This window comes from Aulonocara stuartgranti (assembly GCF_965226115.1).
Source record: "Aulonocara stuartgranti genome assembly, chromosome: 13".
NCBI lineage: Eukaryota > Metazoa > Chordata > Actinopteri > Cichliformes > Cichlidae > Aulonocara > Aulonocara stuartgranti.
Window position 1 is genome coordinate 19,759,147 of NC_138949.1, and position 20,264 is coordinate 19,779,410.

Below are 20,264 nucleotides of genomic sequence, written 5' to 3' on the forward strand. Positions count from 1 at the left end.
CCTGAGAGCCAGCAGACCCCTAAGATCTGTCAAAACATGATGGCATTAAAATGGGTTTTTCAGAATGAGCCAAGTGACACTTATGTTATTGGCTTCACAGGATGACATGGATTTGAAGGCGCTTGGGTTTGATATTGCAGAGGGGGTAAATGATCCATATTTACCTGGAGATTGTGGCATTTTTGTTACACGGGTGGACAAAGGAAGTATCGCAGATGGAAGGTTAAGGTATGAGCTGCCTCAAGAAAAGATCTGTTTATGTGGCTTTATTAATGCTTTATTAAATACCTCACCCTTTGTTCTCTCATGTTTTTTAGAGTGAATGATTGGCTATTGAAGATTAATGACATCGACCTGACCAATAAGGACAGGAAGCAGGTGGTGAAGGCTGTTCTTAATGGCGGAGGACTGATCAATATGGTGGTACGAAGGAGGAAGTCTCTAGGAGGAAGGCTGGTCACTCCTGTCCATATAAACCTTATGGGACACAAAGGTATAATACTGTCTCTATAAATGGATTGAAATATTTATATAGATGTCTGCATTTTCCTTGTTCATCAACCTCTTTTTGTCTTTTGTATCTTAGACAGTGGCATTGGTCTGGAAAGTGGAGTGTTTGTCACTGCCATTGTCCAGGGAAGTCCAGCAGCGAGGGAGGGCTCTCTCACAGTTGGAGACAGACTCATTGCTGTGAGTTAGTTTCAGCTTCTATGAAATCCCCTCTCTCTATTTTTTTTGATACTCTCTTCCTGTATGTCTGGCACACTGCAGTTCACAGAGGTTTCTTTGGGTTTCTAATCCAGCCCTTGATCCATTTCAGTATCCACACTCCAAAAGTAGATAAGGTGGGATTTGGCTGAGGGTGTGAAGTGGAAGGAGGGAAGTCTCCTCTTCTGATTAAATCCTCAAAATCTTGGAGCTCTGCAGTGGTAGGTGGAGCTGTCTCCAAGCACATAGCTGCAGTATACTCACCCCAGAGGGGAACTGAAGAGAGACGTGTCAGAAATCCTTCTTTTTAAAGGAGATGGAAACGCGGCCTTGTATTTAGTGCTAATCTTCCAGCAGCAGCAGAATTCTTAGGTCCCTGGTTTGTTTAGAATCATGAAACATGTGCATCACCTTTAAAGGACTTAACACACGTAAAATCTGCGCAAATATTTAGTGGGTTAAAAATATTTTCTTAATGCACCTCTTCACTTTGACCATGTCGTATAACTAGATAAATCTGCAGTATGATTTTTAAATTTTTGAATCCGAATATACAGATCTGACCAATCAGACCACTCTATTTGGCAACAAGTCTAGCACTTTAATAACACAATTTTACTTCAGACACAGAGCAAGTCACCGCTCCGGGACAATCGGCTCTCTGAAATTATTTCTCTGCCTCCTCAGATGTGTTCCCAACTCTTCTAACAAGAGTTCAAATTGCCCCACTGACATCCAGAAATATGCATGAAAGTGGTCCGTTACAACACGATTGGCTCATGTTTCTCACCTTGGTGATTCTTTGGCTCTTTGTGGCCATGAGCAACTTTGATGTTACAGAATTCCCATATAGATTTGACTACCTTGTCTCCCTTTTTATATAATCTCTTTAGCATGACTTAATAAATGCATAGTTGCATTTGCAAAAAAAGAGAACAGCGTGCTGAACTGGAGGTGAAATAAGTACAAAATGCAAATGAATGCCCGCTACTGAACCCTAAAGATCAGAAGTGAAGGTTTCTTTCCCCTGCTTGTTCTAGGTTCAGGCATGATGTTCTTTCAGGACATAATTTATGTTAAATCTCAGCTGTAATAAAGTACGTAGTTTGCTCTTCAGTATCTTTGACCTTGTTTGTGTTTTGGAGAATCCTCTCAGGTCACGTCTGTTCTAAAGGAATGTGCAGACTGCAGTGTGAGGGGTTGTTGAGACTGAAATGTATTGGCCTAGATTTCTTGTGGTTTTCCCACCGCAGTAGCATATGACACATCTCGGAGCCTGGGAATCTCATGTTTAGGAGATTTGTCACCTGTATGTGTTTGTAGATGTGTATCTGTTATAGTGATACTGCTACCCAAGATGTACAAATGCATCGGGGGAATATCAGGAAAGACAAGTGTGCATTGCTTTTGTGTTGAAGGACCTGCTTTTATTTCCAGTGTTTTTCCCCATTCTGCAGATAAACGGAATCGCTCTGGATAACAAGTCTGTGACAGAGTGTGAGGCTTTGCTGCGTAGCTGCAGGGACTCTCTCAGCCTCTCTCTTATGAAGGTGGGCCAGTATTCATCTCACTCTGTGAACTCTGAGAGCCTGACTGAAAGTTTTTAAAAGATTTCCTTTCTACTGCTGTCCGTCCTACATAGCAGGTTTACAAATTCAACAGTGTGGTTTGTGAGAACTGAGAAAACGGACTCATTTTGTTTGTCAGTGTATTCTTTTAAAAAACGAAAGTATGTTTATCAGGTGTGGTTAATCGCTTCCATTGCTCTCTCTACAGTTTTTCCCTCACAGCACATCAGGCCAGAACATTTTTGAGAGTCTGCGCGAGTCATCAGAGAAGTCAAACGGGCGCATTCACCTGTCGGAGATTCACTCCCGGAACAGTCGGAATCTCAAACATAACAGCTCGACACAGACGGACATTTTCTGCCCAGATGTTGGAAGCGCTAGCACAGGCAGCATTTCTGGGGAGAGGAGAAAGGTCAGAGGTGAATCTGATGACATGTATGGTGACATCAGCAGGCCCTTCTCCACAGGATCCCTCCATGCCACCAGCCTTCGGCCATCTTCAGACTTGGGAAATGGCCGGTATGGGCCCAGTGCTTTCCAAGAGTGCTGTCCCTACACGAAAGCGCCTTCCTCTTTGCCCTTTGAGCCAGTTTCACCTGCAGACTGCATCACCATGGATGCAGCCATGGAGAAGAAGCACAGTGGCGGCACATGGCCAAAAATGATAGTGGGAAGTATGTCGGTCGCTCCAGATACTAGAGACACTAGTCCAGTCTCTGCAGCCACCCAACTCTCCATCTACAAATCACCCAAGCAGAGGAAGTCCATCTTTGACCCAGACACTTTCAAACGCCCTGAAACACCTTCCACTAAGATGGAGTACATGGCAGCCAATCAGACTGCAGCAGTGGCTGCTGCTGCTGCAGCAGCTTCTCACTCTCCACAACCTTCAAAGACAGAGTCCCTCTCCTCCTCATCAACCCCTACCCCAACTCCCCCAACCCCACCCACTCGCAGCGACTCCTTCAAATTCAAACACAAACATCAAAGCAGCTCTGCCTCTGACTGCACAATCACCTCTGACGGCAAGGGAGAGGCTGCCATCTCCATGGCAGCAGGCGAGTGCAGAGACAGGAGTGAGCGAGAAAGGGACAGGAACGGAAACCACTATTTTGTGGAAGGCAAGGTCCTCACCTCACGGAAGTCTTGTGATGAGGACATTGGTCGTACCAGAGGGGAGGAGCCAGAGGTGAAGAGGCCGCGCCCTAAATCTGCCCCTGCCCTTCGACGTAGGATGACCCCTCAGACCATTACTCTTCCCACCTTCCAAGTGAGTTGAGGGGCTCAGAGGTGCAAAAGTGCATTTAGTTTGAGTCACATTTGTTTTTGCTTTTCCCATAAAATATTATTTTGCTTTCACCCTCAGTCAAACTGGGGTAGTTTTGATTAGAAGCCTCTGTAATGCAGAGAATATGATGTATTTGAGGGAAAATTCAAAATGGGACCTTTCAAATCATCCCGGTGGGCCAAAGCTTCCATTTTATAATAGAATTTACAGCCCAGACAGAGTAAAGCCTCTGGGATTTGCCTCTTGCCAGTCTGTCGGAGTGATTGATGCCTTGCACCCCGTGCACAAGCTGAGTCAGAATCGAGTGCTCAAATACCATACCTGGAGAATGCATTAAGGATAAATGTTATTTTCAGTGTTAGGAGATGTTCAGGTTGTCATTCTTGCCATATGGTACTTGCCCCACTGTTTAATTTTTAACTGTCATTAATCACAGAGCTACTCTAATGATGAGCATTCACCAGAGCCCAGGGACATGCTGCGTTCCTCCCCCAGCCGCTCTCATAGACACAGTGTCGGCTTTGTCCCCACAGTCTACGGTGGATCCCTACCTCCGAGTAAGTTTGCAGACTGCTGAAGCATAGGTCGGTCCCTATGTGCTCTCAGGATAATCACAGATTCCAGCGTCTATAAAATGGTCGTGTGTGTGTGAATGTGTGTAATTGGCAGATTCCACCCACCGTGGACTGTCACCTTGCCCCGCTGTGACGGCCGTGATGAGGAATCCAGTGTACACTGTGCGCAGTCACCGTGTTCATACCAGCAACTGTCCATCTGTCGCATCCCAGATATGCCACCAGCACACCCACACCAGGTTATAGCCTTTAAATGCCCACAGTTTCCTTGAACCCAGCTTTAAAACTGACGGTTTATCTTCAGGCTACTTTAACTGGAAGTTTAGTGTTTTGTAATGACTAATGATTTAAAATTATCCAGTTCCCCAAGGCAAACTGACAGTTATTTTACATACCTGCTGTTGCTTTGCCTTAATATCGAGATGTTGCAATTTAGCCCAGCCACTCACACAGTTTTCAAAGTTTTGTCATATACAGTAAAAAAACATGCTTCTCTGTACAAAAAAACAAACACATAAACTAAATAAATAGTTTATCAATTATTCTATTATTAAAAACATTAGAAATACAGTAGAAATAATAAGATTTATACATATGATATAACATTGAGTGTGCACTTGTGTGTCTGCAAAACTGAAGTAGTCCAAAAGGTAATAAACTCCTGTCAAGTGTTAGAACTTTAAAGGCAGTGGGGAACAGAGTTCTTTAGTCTACAGGTCTGAGTAAATTTGTAAAAATCAGCCTAAATAATTAAAAAAGAATCTGTGTTCAGTTATGATGGTCTCAAAGCTTGTTTTCTTTCCCTGTGCAGCCCACAACACCAGGGTCGTCTGAGCCTGGACCTGAGCCAGCAGAAACGCTCAAATGACTTCTCCGAATCCTCATCATCACGCAGCAGCAGAGCTTCACACGGTACAAACTCACTGCCATCCAGTGCACGGCTCGGTCAGTCTGACACGCACGCACGCACGCACATGTACACACCAGCAGTCCCAAAGCTCAACACCACTTTTTCTATTTGCATTCATTTTCGTGTCTTATCCTTCTCATGCTTCTGACAGGTTCTTCCAATAATGTTCACTACCGCACAGAGAGGATCAAAATCCCCTCTACTCCCCGCTACCCGCGCTCCATGCTGGGCTCAGACAGAGGTACTGTGCCTGCTGGTAAAATACAGTCAACACATCAAATGATTGTTAAAATATGACTATTGAAGTCTCTCAGATCAAACTCTGAGGGGGCAGAATTCCAGACTTTTTATTTTATTTATTTTGTTTGTTTGTATTTTTTTCAATGTCTGCTTTACTATTGTTGAGCTTGGTTAGTTCAGTGTTTTTTTTTTATAGAGGTTTAAACTAAGGTTAAACTGCCTAAGCAGAAAAATCTTTACCAGTTTGTGATAAGCAAACCAGTAAGTGGTTTGCTTATCACCTCTGGGTTCATGTGGATCAGTAGTCAAATTGTGTTAAGACACAAGAATAACATCTAGATCTAAGTGATTAATCCAAACACTCCTCAGGTTGCTAGAATAATTTTTCTTCTGATTCAAAATGTCAAACTAACATTTGCATGAGGCAAATAAAAAAATTAAGATTTGAGGAGAAAATTTAGGTTTTTAATGATCTTTTCTGGGAGGGAAAATGTTATGAAGTTGAAGTTTTCATATTTCAGTGTGTATTTTAGGAATGTCCTTATTCTTTTCTGCTCCTCTTTACCTAAACCCAGGCTCCCTCTCGCATTCCGAGTGTAGCAGTCCCAGCCTCATCACGCCTCCACAATCACCACTCAATCTGGAGACTTCCTCATTTGCCAGCAGCCAATCACAAGGATCCATTTCTACTTTACCTCGGATCTCAGTCAGCCCTGTGCCAATAGGGGAGCGCAGGAAAGACAGGTATGATGTAGAGAACTATTCCCACATTAAAAAGAAAATTAAATTAAAGGGAACATAGAAGATGCTAACTGTGTGTGACCATCTTGTTGAGAGATTTTTTTGCAGCGTCTGCTATCGGACTGAGATGCTGCAAAAATTTCCCTCCGAATGGTGTAGTTGTTGGCTGAATGATGATTAGAAGCTGGTACTATATAGCCTGTGTCTGCCCTCAAGGATCCTCCTAGGCTATTTCAAAAGGTGTTGCTAGGCAACAGGTCCATCATGGTCAGTTGTGCAATCCCCCCATTGAAATTCAGATTGAAATCCTATTAAAACTCCATATGGTAATATGGTTTGCTGTTTTTCAAAAAAGCAGTTTTTTTTAATGTTTTGTTGGAATCTTCTATCTTTTAACTTTCCTGCCACATATTTTATAACCAACACCACTCTTTTACATGTTACTATCTCTGTATGATATCTGTCTTCCATTTTCCTCTTTATCTTCCTCTTGCCTCTCTGCAACCCTCCACTTCCAGATCTCTTTACCGTAATCGCTCTTTTCTAAGGATTCCTCTGGCTGCAAGGCCGAGGTTCTCCTCTCTCAGGAGCCTCAGGTTTGTTCCTTCTCACAGTGATACAAACAAGGATATGCCCCCCCCCCTTCCCCCAGCCTTCTCCCCAGCCCATGTTGTCAACATGTAATAGTTGGATAGAGAAAAAGGAGGACCAGAAAGGCTTGTGAGGTTTATGTGGACTATATGGAATGCAAAAAGAGGTTTTTATTTATTTATTTTTTTTATACTTTTTTTTTAACCCACCCCAAGAATTGTGTAATTCTGAGACAGATGGTTGTTTGCATGCAGCAGTGTGATTTGTGCCTGAGGACACAGAACTCTTGATTAGATACACTTTCAACTTCAAAGGTTTGGTGTTGTTTATGTGCCCCGCCCATATCTCTCTCCATGTCAGAAAGCCATTTGAATCTAGCAGGGTGCATGTAGCATCCGTGCTCTATGATAACACCATAGTCACTATGCATGTGTGCACTGCTGGTTTTTAAGCCAAGTCACCCTTTAGTCTGCAGTATGTATGTTATGCACTGGTATCATTATTATTCAGCCTCAAGCTTCTAGATCATGATCTTTTTGTTTGTTTTTGTACCGCACCACTCTCTTTACCCTGGTCTCTGGCTGCTAATCCACTCCCTCTTATCTACCTACATGAAACTGTAACCCATATCCAAAGCCACCTTGTTATGAAGACCCACAAAATTCATGCAAATCTTCTTCATGTGAAAGGATTTCACATGGCTGTGATTTCACTTTTGTGCACATTGTCTCTGTAAAGCTGCGGTTTCTTCTATAGGACGGTCACAATGTGGCACTCTGCAGAGATGATCCACTACATACCTGTGGGTGGGGGGTGGTATTGAAGCTTGGTGTTAAATATTCTTAAATTTGAAGATAAGCTTTTTATTCATAACTTATTTAGAATTTGAACCAGATGTAATTTTGTGTAACTTAAGGAAAAGCCCAGTCAGGAAGTAACTCCCCAGATCTGTAAGGAAACATATTACCCTCACTACCTTGTACTCCTGTGTGGTGACCTACTTATAACTGCATTTATGTGATTCTGTTCATTCATGTATATATTTTTTTTTCCTCTTTTCCCCCATTAGGCCATACCTGGAGGAACCCCGCAATGTCATTGTGCACAAAGGTGCAGAGCCTCTGGGCATCTCCATTGTCAGTGGGGAGAACGGAGGAATCTTTGTGTCTAAAGTCACTGGAGGTAGCATCGCCCACCAGGCAGGACTGGAGTATGGAGACCAATTACTGGAGGTATGAACAACCTACTGTTGGTCAAAAAGGTTACATACCTTCAAGCAACATAAATAAGAGTTTACTGGCAGATGCCTGCAAAATAGAAACACAGTAATACAGATGCCACAAATATATTCAGTCTTCAAAGGCACAGTCATTTTGCTGCCTACCATACATTTATTCTGTTTGGCTTCACTTCCTGGAGGACTGTATTCATTAGTGCTGAAGCTGTTCCCAGTATTTTAATACTTGCTGAAATGCCTTTTTCTTTTTTCCCTCTACACAAGTAAAATAACTGCACAAGCTGTCACATCAATTGTGAGTTTACTGTAGCTGTAGATGATGCACAGTTTAGGTAGTAAAAAAGAGAAACACTTAGTAGGAATGTTTTTGAAGTGAAGAAATATACCCCCACTGCGTTTGCAGAAATTTAGCTGCGTGTTCCATAATTTTGATTTATTTCACCATCACATAAAGTAGTGGAGCCTTTAACAGTGCTTCGGCTTGTCGCTTCCCTTTAAGTAAGAGCCACAGCGTCTGGGCTGCTCCAGTGTAACGTGCCCTCTTCACATTTTTACAGGCATGCAACAGCATATGAGTGAGTCCAAAAAATATCTTTTTTTTTTTCTTCTTTTTTTAAGCATATCTGTTTCGAAGCAAGATATTAATAGATATGTCACCGATATATTTATTATTAGTTGTTGAAGCTCAGTAAAAATGAAAGCAGATGCCTCCTTGATCTGGAGCTCTGACTATTATAATGTATTTTAAGGGCTGAGGTGCATGCATTCAGCTCTACATTCATGCATATGTACACTCTTCCTTTTTAATGACTAGTCAGCTCTCATAACTCATAACTACTTTCTTCACCAATTGCTGCAAATAACTGAAAGCATAGGTGTCAAACATAAGGCTTGGAGGCCAGAATCGGCCAGGCAAAGATTCCAATCTGGCCCACTGGATGGCTTTGGAACAAGTAAAGGAAGGCATCTTGCATCTAAATTTTGGACTTTTAACTGTATTTTCATAGGTTTTATAGCAGTTCCTAGTGATAAAGACACCCCCCCCCCCCATTCTCATTTATACAACACAAAGTAATTAACTAATATATAAGCAAATTAAATAATTTTTTTTAATGTTAGTGAACTTTTCTGTCTACTCTAGAAATTTGTCTGTAATTTTACGTATTGATTCTTAAATTGTAAAAAATAATTCTACAGCAACATTTCTTTATCATGTAGATAAACAGAGGTACTTCTTTTTCTTCGTTTCACTTGTCCTCCCCACTTCACATCAAAGCTATATGTGGCCCACAATTTAGAATGAGTTTGACATCCGTGACTTAAAGCATTTAATAGACTGATAATAGAATATATTCCCGTGTCTTCCTTCATTCCCTGTCCTAATCACACTTTTCTCACTTTATCAGTACAATGGCATCAACTTGCGGAACGCTACTGAGCAGCAAGCTCGTCTCATCATTGGCCAGCAGTGCGACACCATCACCATTATGGCACAGTACAACCCACACATGTACCAGCTGGGCAACCACTCTCGCTCGAGGTAATGTGGCGTTAGTGTAGGGTTAGTTTTTATCGGAATCTCAGCTGTTTCATTTGGCTAATTTTTAAATCGGTTCCAGCTGCATTTTAAATACACTGTGGCAGTGAGGCCAGGTGTTACATCTTATTGACTTGCACTTTTCTAGCTGAGTATACATAAAGTAATATCTGAAACAGCACTTGATCACCCAGGTGAAAAGATTAACTTTGTAGCTGTTTGTCTTTAAATATTAGAAATGTGCACAGAGTCAGACCAACACAAAAGGTTTTAGGCTCATTTCAGCATTGACTGTATCTTTTTTTTTTTTTTAATAAGATCCTGACACATTAAAGTGGACCTATTATGCTTTTCCTTATATTCTGCCATGTATATAATGAAGTTTCAAATAATGAAGCCAGTGTAGGTACAAGCTAAAAGCTCGGGGTTCATATTGCCCTTCTATTCTTTTTTTTTTTTTTTTTTTTTAAATTGTAATAGGTCAGCTTTAAAGCATCTCCACATATGCAGAATATAACAAAAAAAATACTAATACCTAAAATGATTCATCTGTTAGCCTGATGCTTTTCTATTATTTAAATTCTTGTGATCTTTCACCAGTTCTTAACGAGAGAAAACGCACAATATAAAACAAGGAACAAAGTTACAAAGTCTGAGTCACTCTAATTAAAATTAATGCACTTGGCCAGTTTGCACTGGGTCCAATAAAAGTTGGTGTTAATCTAAATTTGGACTTTTTTGATACTTGGATTGGCTACAGAATACGTTCAGGTCAAATAAAACATTTGTGACATTTATGAAGCGCATCAATCATAACTCCCTTTTTAATGCAATCAGTGTAACCTATTTTGCACTGCAGCTCCCGTCTGGAGCCGGTCAGTACTCAGCCAACTCCGCAGGGCAGTGGGGCCGCTACACCTGACAATCACTCCACCATCGATACACTCAGTGAACAGGACGAGGGCACACTCACTCCCTCCTCCAAGCAGACTACGCCCACTACCAGCCCTCACAATTTTATCAGGTACACATGTAGGCAAAGATGGGAAGACAATTACACACACAATTACACTTCATTATCTCTGTAACTGACTCTTGTTGCCCTCCAGGATGCCGTCTGAGGGGGGCAGGAAAGCGGGTGAGCCGCGGCTCGTAACAGTACGCAGGCCTGGGGTGGAAGTAGGGGTCACACTCTGTGGAGGAAACCTGAGGGGTGTCTACATAGAGAGTCTGGATGAGGACAGTCCAGCTCGAGGTCCCGATGGGCTGCTTCCTGGGGACCTCATCCTGGAGGTAGGGACATATACTGTAACCCTACCCCACATTCACAAACAGACACATGGAATTTTATAATGGACCTGGATAGATTTCATACAGTATATTCATATTCAGTCGGATGGGTAACTGGAAAGATCAGTCATTTTAAATTTGTCATTTTTGCATGAATATTGTATTAGTAACTAGTAAAAGCCTCATTCATGTTTTGTTCTGTAGATGCAGTGTTTCCCTAAACGCCTCACTAAGACAGACACGTGATGTTACTGTCTTGAGAGGAGACATGTGATCTGACCTCGATAAACCCAACTACCAGCTATACACTACATGTCTGAGCAGGACAAGTTTGCTAACTGCCTATAGGTGTGCAAACCCAGTCATGTTGGCAATTAAATGTAATTGTCTGCAAAATGGTCCTCCAGCTGTTTCTGTTTAGTTCCACTTACTATTGTTGCCCATGTCCCAACCTCTTTTAGACATGCTGATGCCATCAAATTCATTGTATTCTATTGTGGAGAAAAAAAAATATGGGTGCATGAGATTTGCAAACCGTTGCATTCTGTTTTTATTAACATTTTACACAGGGACTTTTTTGGGAATTGGGTTTATATGCTCTTTTTGTAGTGGTTTTGTTTGTTTTTTTTCCTGCACATTTCCCACAGTTTGATAATCTGATCATAGCAGCATGGCTGCAATTTACCGTAATTGCCTGCCGTTCAGGTGGTTTGTGGTTGTGAAAGTGTCATGCAAAACTTTCATTCAAGATATGAGAGAACTGATCATCCAAATGAAATCATACCTGAAACAGCATTTTCAAACATAAAGATGTGTCCTTGTTTCCTATAGATAAACGGTAAAAATATTTAGGTGTAATACCAGCCACAATACTAATTTGTTGTTTTGCTGTGTCTTGTAACTTTTTGTGCTATTGTTTCTTAAAACAATAGGGGGTGGTGGTCCCCATCTTTAAGAAGGGGGACCGGAGGGTGTGTTCCAACTACAGGGGATCACACTCCTCAGCCTCCCTGGGAAAGTCTATGCCAGGGTGCTGGAAAGGAGAGTTCGTCCGTTAGTCGAACCTCGGATACAGGAGGAACAATGTGGTTTTCGTCCTGGTCGCGGAACACTGGACCAGCTCTTTATCCTCTCCAGGATACTTGAGGGTGCATGGGAGTTTGCCCAACCAGTCTACATGTGTTTTGTGGACTTGGAGAAGGCATTCGACCGTGTCCCTCGGGGTGTCCTGTGGGAGGTGTTGCGGGAGTATGGGGTGTCTGGCCCATTGCTACGGGCCATTCGATCCCTATACAACTGTTGCAAGAGCTTGGTTCGCATTGCCGGCAATAAGTCGGACTCGTTCCCGGTGGGTGATGGGCTCCGCCAGGGCTGCCCTTTGTCTCCGGTTCTGTTCATAATTTTTATGGACAGGATTTCTAGGCGCAGCCAAGTGGCGGAGGGCTTTCGCTTTGGTGGCCTCAGAATCTCATCTCTGATTTTTGCGGATGATGTGGTTCTGTTGGCTTCATTGGGTGAGGGCCTCCAGCTCGCACTGGAACGGTTCGCAGCCAAGTGTGAAGCAGCGGGAATGAGGATCAGCACCTCCAAATCTGAGGCCATGGTTCTCAGCCGGAAAAGGGTAGAGTGCCCACTCCGGGTCGGGGATGAGTTCCTGCCCCAAGTGGAGGAGTTCAAGTATCTCGGGGTCTTGTTCGCGAGTGATGGGAGAAGGGAGCCGGAGATCGACAGACGGATTGGGGCTGCAGCTGCAGTAATGCGGACGCTGCACCGGTCCGTCGTGGTGAAGAGGGAGCTGAGTGTAAAAGCGAAGCTCTCAATTTACCGGTCGATCTACGTCCCTACCCTCACCTATGGCCACGAGCTGTGGGTAGTGACCGAAAGAACGAGATCGCGGATACAAGCGGCAGAAATGAGCTTCCTCCGAAGGGTGGCTGGCCTCTCCCTTACAGATAGGGTGAGAAGTTCGGCCATCCGGGAGGGGCTCAGAGTAGAGCAGCTGCTGCTCCACATCGAAAGGAGCCAGCTGAGGTGGTTCGGGCATCTGATAAGGATGCCTCCTGGGTGAGGTGTTCCAGGCATGTCCCACCGGGAGGAGGCCCCGGGGCAGACCCAGGACACGCTGGAGAGATTATATCTCTCGGCTGGCCTGGGAACGCCTTGGTATTCCCCCGGATAAGCTGGAGGAGGTGGCTGGGGAGAGGGAGGTCTGGGCCTCTTTGCTTAGGCTGCTGCCCCCGCGACCCGGCCCCGGATAAAGCGGATGAAGATGGATGGATGGATGGATGTTTCTTACAACTTGAGTGCCAGAAAGTGCTGGCATTTCCCCCCCCCCTGTCTTTGTTTTTCATTGATTTCATTGATCTCGTCTTCATCTGTGTTCTCTCCCACTTGGCAATTTCTCCAGAACATCACAAACTCATACAAGACAATTCCTGCCATTCTCCTGTTTTTTAGCTCTCTGCCACAAAAAGCCTGCAGTTGTGAATTGCCATGCGGCTTTGTCATCAGGCGGCACAGCATCAGTCTGTCCGTCACACTCGCATCCCGTTTGTTTTCTTCCCCCATACATGGCACAAATCAATACTGCGACGCTTTAATACAGCTGAAAGCTCGGAGGAAATCTTGTTTGCTTGTGCACCATTCACATGCTGATGAAATGATTACAGGAGTGTAAACATTCATCAGATTTCGCCCTTTTTATTTTCGTGATGTAACGAGAAATAAGCCTCCCTTTTTTCGCATTCTCCTTTCTTTCAGTACAACTCGGTGAATATGAAGAATAAGACAGCCGAAGAGGTTTATGTTGAGATGTTAAAGCCTGCGGAGACAGTCACATTAAAGGTGCAGCATCGGCCTGATGACTTCAACGTGGTCAAAGATATTTCAGGAGATGGCTTTTACATTAGGTATGTGCTTGTACTTGCCTTAAACATACGGTCACGTAAGAGTTTTGTGATCCAGGTTTCTAAAAAGAGACCGCTAATTTTCCCACAGCAGCCTCATCTCTTTTTCTTCTGCTAAATATAGAACCATCACGAGAGAGCCTTTGGACAAGCTGGACTCTTTCTCATCTAACCAGTTATGTCCCAGATCCACTGTATCACTGCAGCGAAGCTAATCACGCTACAGAGTTAGGTTATCTGATCTCAGTACACACCAGATGCAACACCACATCCATTTTAGTTCTCAGTGTTTGCCAGGGCATTAGAGATTCACGGTGTATGAATGGAAAATTAAGTTCTATAATAGTCACTTTTATTGTTGGGTGTCAGTCTGGGCGTTGTTGCCGCAGCTGCTGCAGTCACTTGTCATATAGGCAAGTGGGCTTGTGATGTCATCTGCAGTAAATATACTCAGCTTCTGTGGCTGTCATAGACGGGCTGCTCGGGAGTGACTTACAAACCTCCAGTATGAGGAAAGCAAGGCTTATATTGAAAATGAAATGGACACTTTCTTTCTTTTGCTCATGTGTTACTGATTCTTCGTTTTGTTCTCTTCACACTTATCTTGTGTGATTCCTCACCTCCTTTCTCACTTTATCAACTTCATGCTCCTCTGCTCCTTTCGTTCTGCTCCGTTCTTCATAACTCCCCATCTATCTTTGTCTCTTCCTCCCACCAGAGCACTTTACGACAGGGTGGGGGAGGCCGAGGGGGACCTCAGTTTTAAGAAGGATGACATCCTGTACGTGGATGAGTCTTTACCAAAGGGCATCTTTGGGACCTGGATGGCCTGGCAGCTAGATGAGAACGCGCAGCAGATCCAGAGGGGGCAGATCCCCAGCAAGTACATGTGGGTGGAAACTGCAAATACACAATATATTTCTATCATCACCATTCATAAACAATTTGTACATCACCATTCATATTTACATTGCTGTCGTCACATTTACAGTTGTTGTGAGTACAATATTGACAGTTTTCCTTTTTTCTTCAATAATAATAATAAAAATCTAAAGAAAAAATAAATGAAGGGAAGGAAAAATGCACACACATATTTAAAATCTAACAGACTTTAGTATTAACGTCTCGCTGTTGTTTAAAAAATAAAAATAGGTCTTTATCTCCAGAAAAATGATGTCGTTCATTCCATCAGATTTCCCAAATTCTATCCAACCACATATGTTGGAAGGTCGAGCTTCAAGCATCTAATTGCAATGCATTTAATTTAGTTGCTGCTGTCAGTGGTAATTATAACAGATATTTATACTCAGGAATTAACCCGGGACCTTGGGCTCTTTTGCGTGATTTTGGTGAAATACCATCTTGAGAACTTTGTGTGGCCATCAAATTAGGTCAAGAACAAATATGTGTAGAGAGCTTCATAGAATAGGTTTCTATGGCTGAGCAGCTGCATCTAAGCATTACATCACCAAGCGCAATGCAAAGTGTTGGATGCAGTGGATTACAGCACGCTGCCACTGGAACCCAACAGAACTTCTTTAGTATGAATTAAGGTGGAGACTGCAAACCAGCCTTCTCGTCCAACATCAGTGTCTGACCTCACAAATGTGCTCCTGGAAGAACGGTTAAAAACTCCCATAAAAGCTTCTGAGCCTTGTGTTACAGCTGCAGAGAGTGGCCCAACATCATATTAAGTCCTATGGATTAAGAATGGATATCACTCGAGTTCATATGTGTGTAAAAGCAGAGGAGTGAATAGTTTTGGCAATGTAGCGTGTATGTGGGCAAATTTTTGCCATCACTTCTATTGTTCTGAAAAATCAGATTATAACCTTCCATTTGAATTCTCCATGAATCTGAGCTTGTTTTTTCCCATTTCTTACACATATTTTTAAGCTTGTAGCAGCTGTGACCATTATCCCTGCCATGCTGCTGCAATTTAGGAAGCACATTTAAAATCACTTACATTTGTTTTTAAATTGCACTGCAAGATCTTATTTTTGTCGTACTGCAGAGGTGTGGTGCTAAACAATATGCTTCTAGTTTGTCTTGGCATTAGGAACATTAGTCAATAACATTTAAATTCTGATTAAAGGTGATCCTGTTTTGGAAACCAACTCCTCAACTGCAGTCTAATATCTACAATAGGAATCCAAACTGACCTTTGGTTTGGATTCTCTTACATTAAAACTTTGTTTTGTGTCTGTTGTGTAGGATGGACCAAGAGTTTTACCGCAGACACAGCGTGACGGAAATGAAGGAAGACTCCAGTAAGACTCTCTCTGCAGCAGCCCGCAGATCCTTTTTCAGGAGGAAACAGAAACACAAACGCAGCAGCTCCAAAGACAGCAAAGAGATGGTGGCTTTGGACACCATCAGCACAGACTCCATCCCCTTCCTTGATGGTGCGATCAAAGGCTTAGATGTGTTGTTGTAGTAGTGGTAGTTGAACAGCATTTTTGATTGGCCTGCTTGTCCTGTTTTATTCAGACTGTGTGAGCTTGGCATACCAGCGAGTCCAGAAGGTGGAGTGCACCTCTCCCCGACCAGTACTCATCCTCGGGCCTCTCACAGACCCTGTCAAGGAGATGCTGGTGAAAGAATCCCCCGGAAAGTTCTGCAGATGTGTACTGGGTAAGGTGATGTCGTGCAGATGTTTCAGACCTGTAAATCTGGAGAATGAATACCTCATGTACATCAGTGAACTGCAACTAACGTTTTAGGAGGAAAGCTTTAGGGTGTAATTTAGCAAGCATTTAGTTTCTCATTTCAGTGTTTACTTTCTTTCATAGCAGGAATCTTCACTCTCGTACTTTTTCTGTCTCGTTTGCAGAGGTGATGAAGGCGTCCCAGCAAGCCATCGAGCGGGGCGTCAAAGATTGCCTCTTCATCGACTACAAGCGCAGGAGTGGACATTTTGATGTGACCACGGTTGCTTCTATAAAAGAAATAACAGATAAGGTATTATTCTGTGCTTTTCTTTCTCTTCAGATTTTATCGGACAAGATGAAACGACTGTCTGCATTTGGTCAAGATAAGCTATCACAGCTGTGGCTCTTTGATCTCTGACAGTGGACAATAAAAGGCAAGATCGCTGATGGTGAAAATGGTCGTCGATGATTGCCGTTATTTTTGTCTTTTTGATGCAGGGCTGTCACTGTTTGCTCGACATCGCCCCGCACGCCATTGAGAGGCTCCACAGTGTTCACATTTATCCAATTGTTGTCTTTGTCCGCTACAAAAACGCCAAGCAGATCAAGTAAGTATCAACCTGTTTTATAACAAATTTGGACAGCATGACTTGGGGATGTCCCGGTATTTTTGTGTGTGTGTCTGTGTGGCTGATGGATGGATGGATGGATGGATGGATGGATAAATGGAGCAGGATAAGCCTTCACACTCTCTATCCCACCATGAACCCTTTGGCGCATCTGTAAAAGCACCACGCTCCAACACACACTTGCATAATCCGAAACAGCTGGTGAAACATCCTGGCTCCCGCCCCCCCAAGTTGAAGTGCTGTATGCCTTTTATCACTTAATATCTGTAGGTGTTTGTTGGACATTGTTGTTGTATTTTTAAAATTGGGACTTTAATACCTGAAAGTGTCAGTTTGTATTAAATGTTTTGAGTTATCAAAAGCTTAATTGGACACAATGGAAGAGTAGAAAAGATGGTTTTGTACACTTTTCCACGAATACGTGTTTGCCCCCTTCCTGATTTCTTTTTTCTTTTTTTCTTTTTTTTTTAAAATGTGTTCTGAAACATTTAAGTGTGACTGTGATCTGAATGACTTTTTTTTTTCCTTCCCTCACAGGGAACAGAAAGATCCGATTTATCTGCGAGACAAAGTGTCTCAAAAACATTCCAAGGAGCAATTTGAAAGTGCACAGAAGATAGAACAAGAATACAGCAAATTCTTCACAGGTATGTATTCAGTCAAGTTATCTTTAAAAAAAACAACAACCCACAAACAGAAAAAAAAAACGCTTGGCTTTAATAAAGTATTTTTGTCTTTTCAGGTATTGTCCAAGGCGGCACCCTCCCGTACATTTGCACTCAGATCATGACTATAGTTGATCAAGAACAAAGTAAAGTCCTGTGGACTCCACTCGGCTGCCCCTAGAGGAGAAGAGCAGCTATTACAGCAAGCTTCGGCTTTCATCCCCATTCCCCGCACACTAATTAACCCTTTCACACTACACCATTAGGTACACTACATAGAGCTAGTTGTGTAAATTATTGCTATATTTTTTTTAATGTTGTCTTTTGTTATGATTCCTAATCAGAACCTCGTTTATTTTGTGATGTACTCGGGAGCAGGTTAGTAGCACTGGATATCAACATTAGAGTTCTTTCAGTCTTCCCTAAGGGTTTGTGGTGGTGTATTTGTGATGCTGCAATGTAAGCGTCCGTTTACAGTCAAAAGACGAGTCTGACTATTGGTGTTCAATATTTGCTTGAATGCGTGTGCCCCGCCCCCATGTACGCAAACCTCCTTACTAATGAAGTTCAGCCACCTCTGACCCGCCCGTGTACCAGATGACATTTGTGGTTTCCCTGAAATTATGCACCCATTTGATGATGACTGACAACTAATTGTATTGTGTGTGTGTGTGTATGTGTGTGCGTGTGAGTTTGAGTGTGGAGAGGGGGAAAAAAAGCAACATTGAGACTGTTGTACACAATTGTAATGACAATTTCAAATGAGTTGAATCACATTGATACTATGCTATAGAAATGTAATGCCAGGATCAGACATCACATTCGCGTGGTGTTTCATCACAAAACAGGAAAAAAAGAAGGAAAAAAAAAAAAGAAAAGAAGTATCAAACCTCTTGAAGTATGTAGCTGTGGTCTTACTGAGCCCATCTCAGCAGTGATGGCCATCAAAACTCTAAACACATTGATGTTTGCTCTATGCATTGTGTTTCTGTAGTAGCTGGGTGTGTGGACAGCTTACGGGCCTTTCGGAAGTGCCTTCGGAGAAAAGGCCTGATCTGAAACCAGCCCTTGATCACTTAGCCAGAAAGCTGAGGATTTTTTTTTCTTCTTTTCTTTCTTTCTTTCTTTTTTTTCTCTGAGTTTCTAATCTGGATCCGATGTATCATTTCACCCGTGGTGGACTAGATGATTCAGAGGCTGATTTGAGACCAGTACTATGTAGAGCGCATGACAATGGCGAGGTTTGGAGGGTAGGTCGAAGCGGCGACCAACGGGTCAACTCCTCAGAATGCACTCCAGGGCTAGACAGACCACTGTGTAACTATCATTCTCTCTTTAACATATATTTAACAACACTATAGAGTATACCTTATACAGTATGCAGATACAGAAAAAAAACAAGCAAAAATATATATATATAAGTATATATATATAAATATATAGTTCATGTATTTTCACTAGGTCATATGCCTAGGAACGTCTGGCAGTCAAGTCACGTCTTTGCAGGTATTAGCATGTGTTTTTCTTTTTTAATGTTTCTTTTTAAAGACTTTTTTTCTCTCTCTGTGGTTCGTTGCCAGTCACTTACGTACTCATTCAGAGACACTATGAAGCAAAATTTGCAGGGTAATGTCTTATTGGAGTTTCCTCTGATCCGTTTAAATGTTACTGACTTTTCATTGTTATTTAATTTTTTTTTTTTTTTTGTTATTCAAGAAGCAAAAAATATTGACTACAGATATTCTGCCCTTCCATCAAACCATATCCTGTATCTTGTTGTGCCAAAATCCACTAAGTCAACTTTATCCTTTATTTCTGTTTTGCACTTGTTTTTTCTGTGAACCTTAAACATGTCACTGTTCTTAGGTTTCCAGCAGATTATGAATAGGTACTCTAATTTTTGTTGTGGCTAATTCATGTTTTTATGTATCACATCAGTTCCTTACATTTCATTGATGGCCTTTTTATTCGTAATTAGGGGGAAAGGATCACTTCTTATTTGAAATATTAAAAAGGGATCTACTCTTGCACAGTTTTTCGAACAAAACAAAAAGGTCCACGTGTTTGGCTATTGGGCTAAAGGAGTAAACAGAAGCAAACTGTAATGTTACTATTTTTATGAGTAGGTAGCGTATGTTTAGAGAGCAGGACACAACGTGAAGTGGTTGTACTTGTAGAGAAAGAGTGTAGATGCCAGGTACTGATTGAATTTTTCTTTTATTAAAAAGAATGTGATTTGTATGTTAAGACATTAACATGAGAATAAAGCTCATTTTCTGTATCACAACATGGGCTCATTGAGTCTTTTTTTTTTTTTTTTTTTTTTTTTTTTTTGGTTAAATGACTATTTATGTTTGGGAAGTATCAAAGAAAATATGTTGGTACAACATGTACGATTTTCAGCATGCTTCTCAGTCTCATCTTCATGTTTTGGATCATGGTTTAAAGGAGAGCTGAGAGCAAATGCGCCACTAAAAATGCAGCCATGTCCTACAGAGATGTTTAAGGACAAAAGGGATCTTGTTTTACTGAAATTAGCAGATGAAATGGTTTCAGAGATGAGAAAAGGCAATTGGAAAATATCTGCCTGGAACTTAAGAAAAGTATACAATTCAGCGTCATTTCAGTGGCATAAAAGCAGCAGTATGAGCAGCATGAGACAAGTCATGCAAATTGGTTTGATCCAGGTCATTTGTAAAGGCAGCTCCATTATATCCACCAATATTTT

General features: G+C 42.2%; 1 protein-coding gene across 4 annotated transcripts in view; it reads left to right on the forward strand.

Moving 5' to 3' along the window:
- The window catches only part of dlg5a (discs, large homolog 5a), a 40,147-nt gene extending 20,324 nt beyond the window's left edge, over positions 1–19,823 (forward strand). For 2 of the 4 annotated variants that reach the window (XM_082557424.1, XM_082557425.1), the window contains 23 exons: positions 101–228; positions 318–493; positions 587–690; positions 2,166–2,258; positions 2,485–3,546; positions 4,001–4,121; positions 4,234–4,378; positions 4,951–5,084; positions 5,201–5,290; positions 5,865–6,033; positions 6,549–6,626; positions 7,691–7,853; positions 9,265–9,398; positions 10,255–10,419; positions 10,505–10,688; positions 13,446–13,594; positions 14,310–14,480; positions 15,806–15,996; positions 16,082–16,225; positions 16,425–16,552; positions 16,741–16,850; positions 17,409–17,518; positions 17,614–19,823. In XM_082557424.1, the coding sequence (XP_082413550.1) occupies positions 101–228; positions 318–493; positions 587–690; positions 2,166–2,258; positions 2,485–3,546; positions 4,001–4,121; positions 4,234–4,378; positions 4,951–5,084; positions 5,201–5,290; positions 5,865–6,033; positions 6,549–6,626; positions 7,691–7,853; positions 9,265–9,398; positions 10,255–10,419; positions 10,505–10,688; positions 13,446–13,594; positions 14,310–14,480; positions 15,806–15,996; positions 16,082–16,225; positions 16,425–16,552; positions 16,741–16,850; positions 17,409–17,518; positions 17,614–17,717 (4,053 nt within the window). In that variant the 3' untranslated portion in view covers positions 17,718–19,823. The remainder of the gene's footprint in view (positions 1–100; positions 229–317; positions 494–586; positions 691–2,165; positions 2,259–2,484; positions 3,547–4,000; positions 4,122–4,233; positions 4,379–4,950; positions 5,085–5,200; positions 5,291–5,864; positions 6,034–6,548; positions 6,627–7,690; positions 7,854–9,264; positions 9,399–10,254; positions 10,420–10,504; positions 10,689–13,445; positions 13,595–14,309; positions 14,481–15,805; positions 15,997–16,081; positions 16,226–16,424; positions 16,553–16,740; positions 16,851–17,408; positions 17,519–17,613) is intronic. The other 2 variants (XM_082557426.1, XM_082557427.1) reach the window with 2 other exon arrangements.
- The last annotated feature ends 441 nt before the right edge of the window (positions 19,824–20,264 follow it).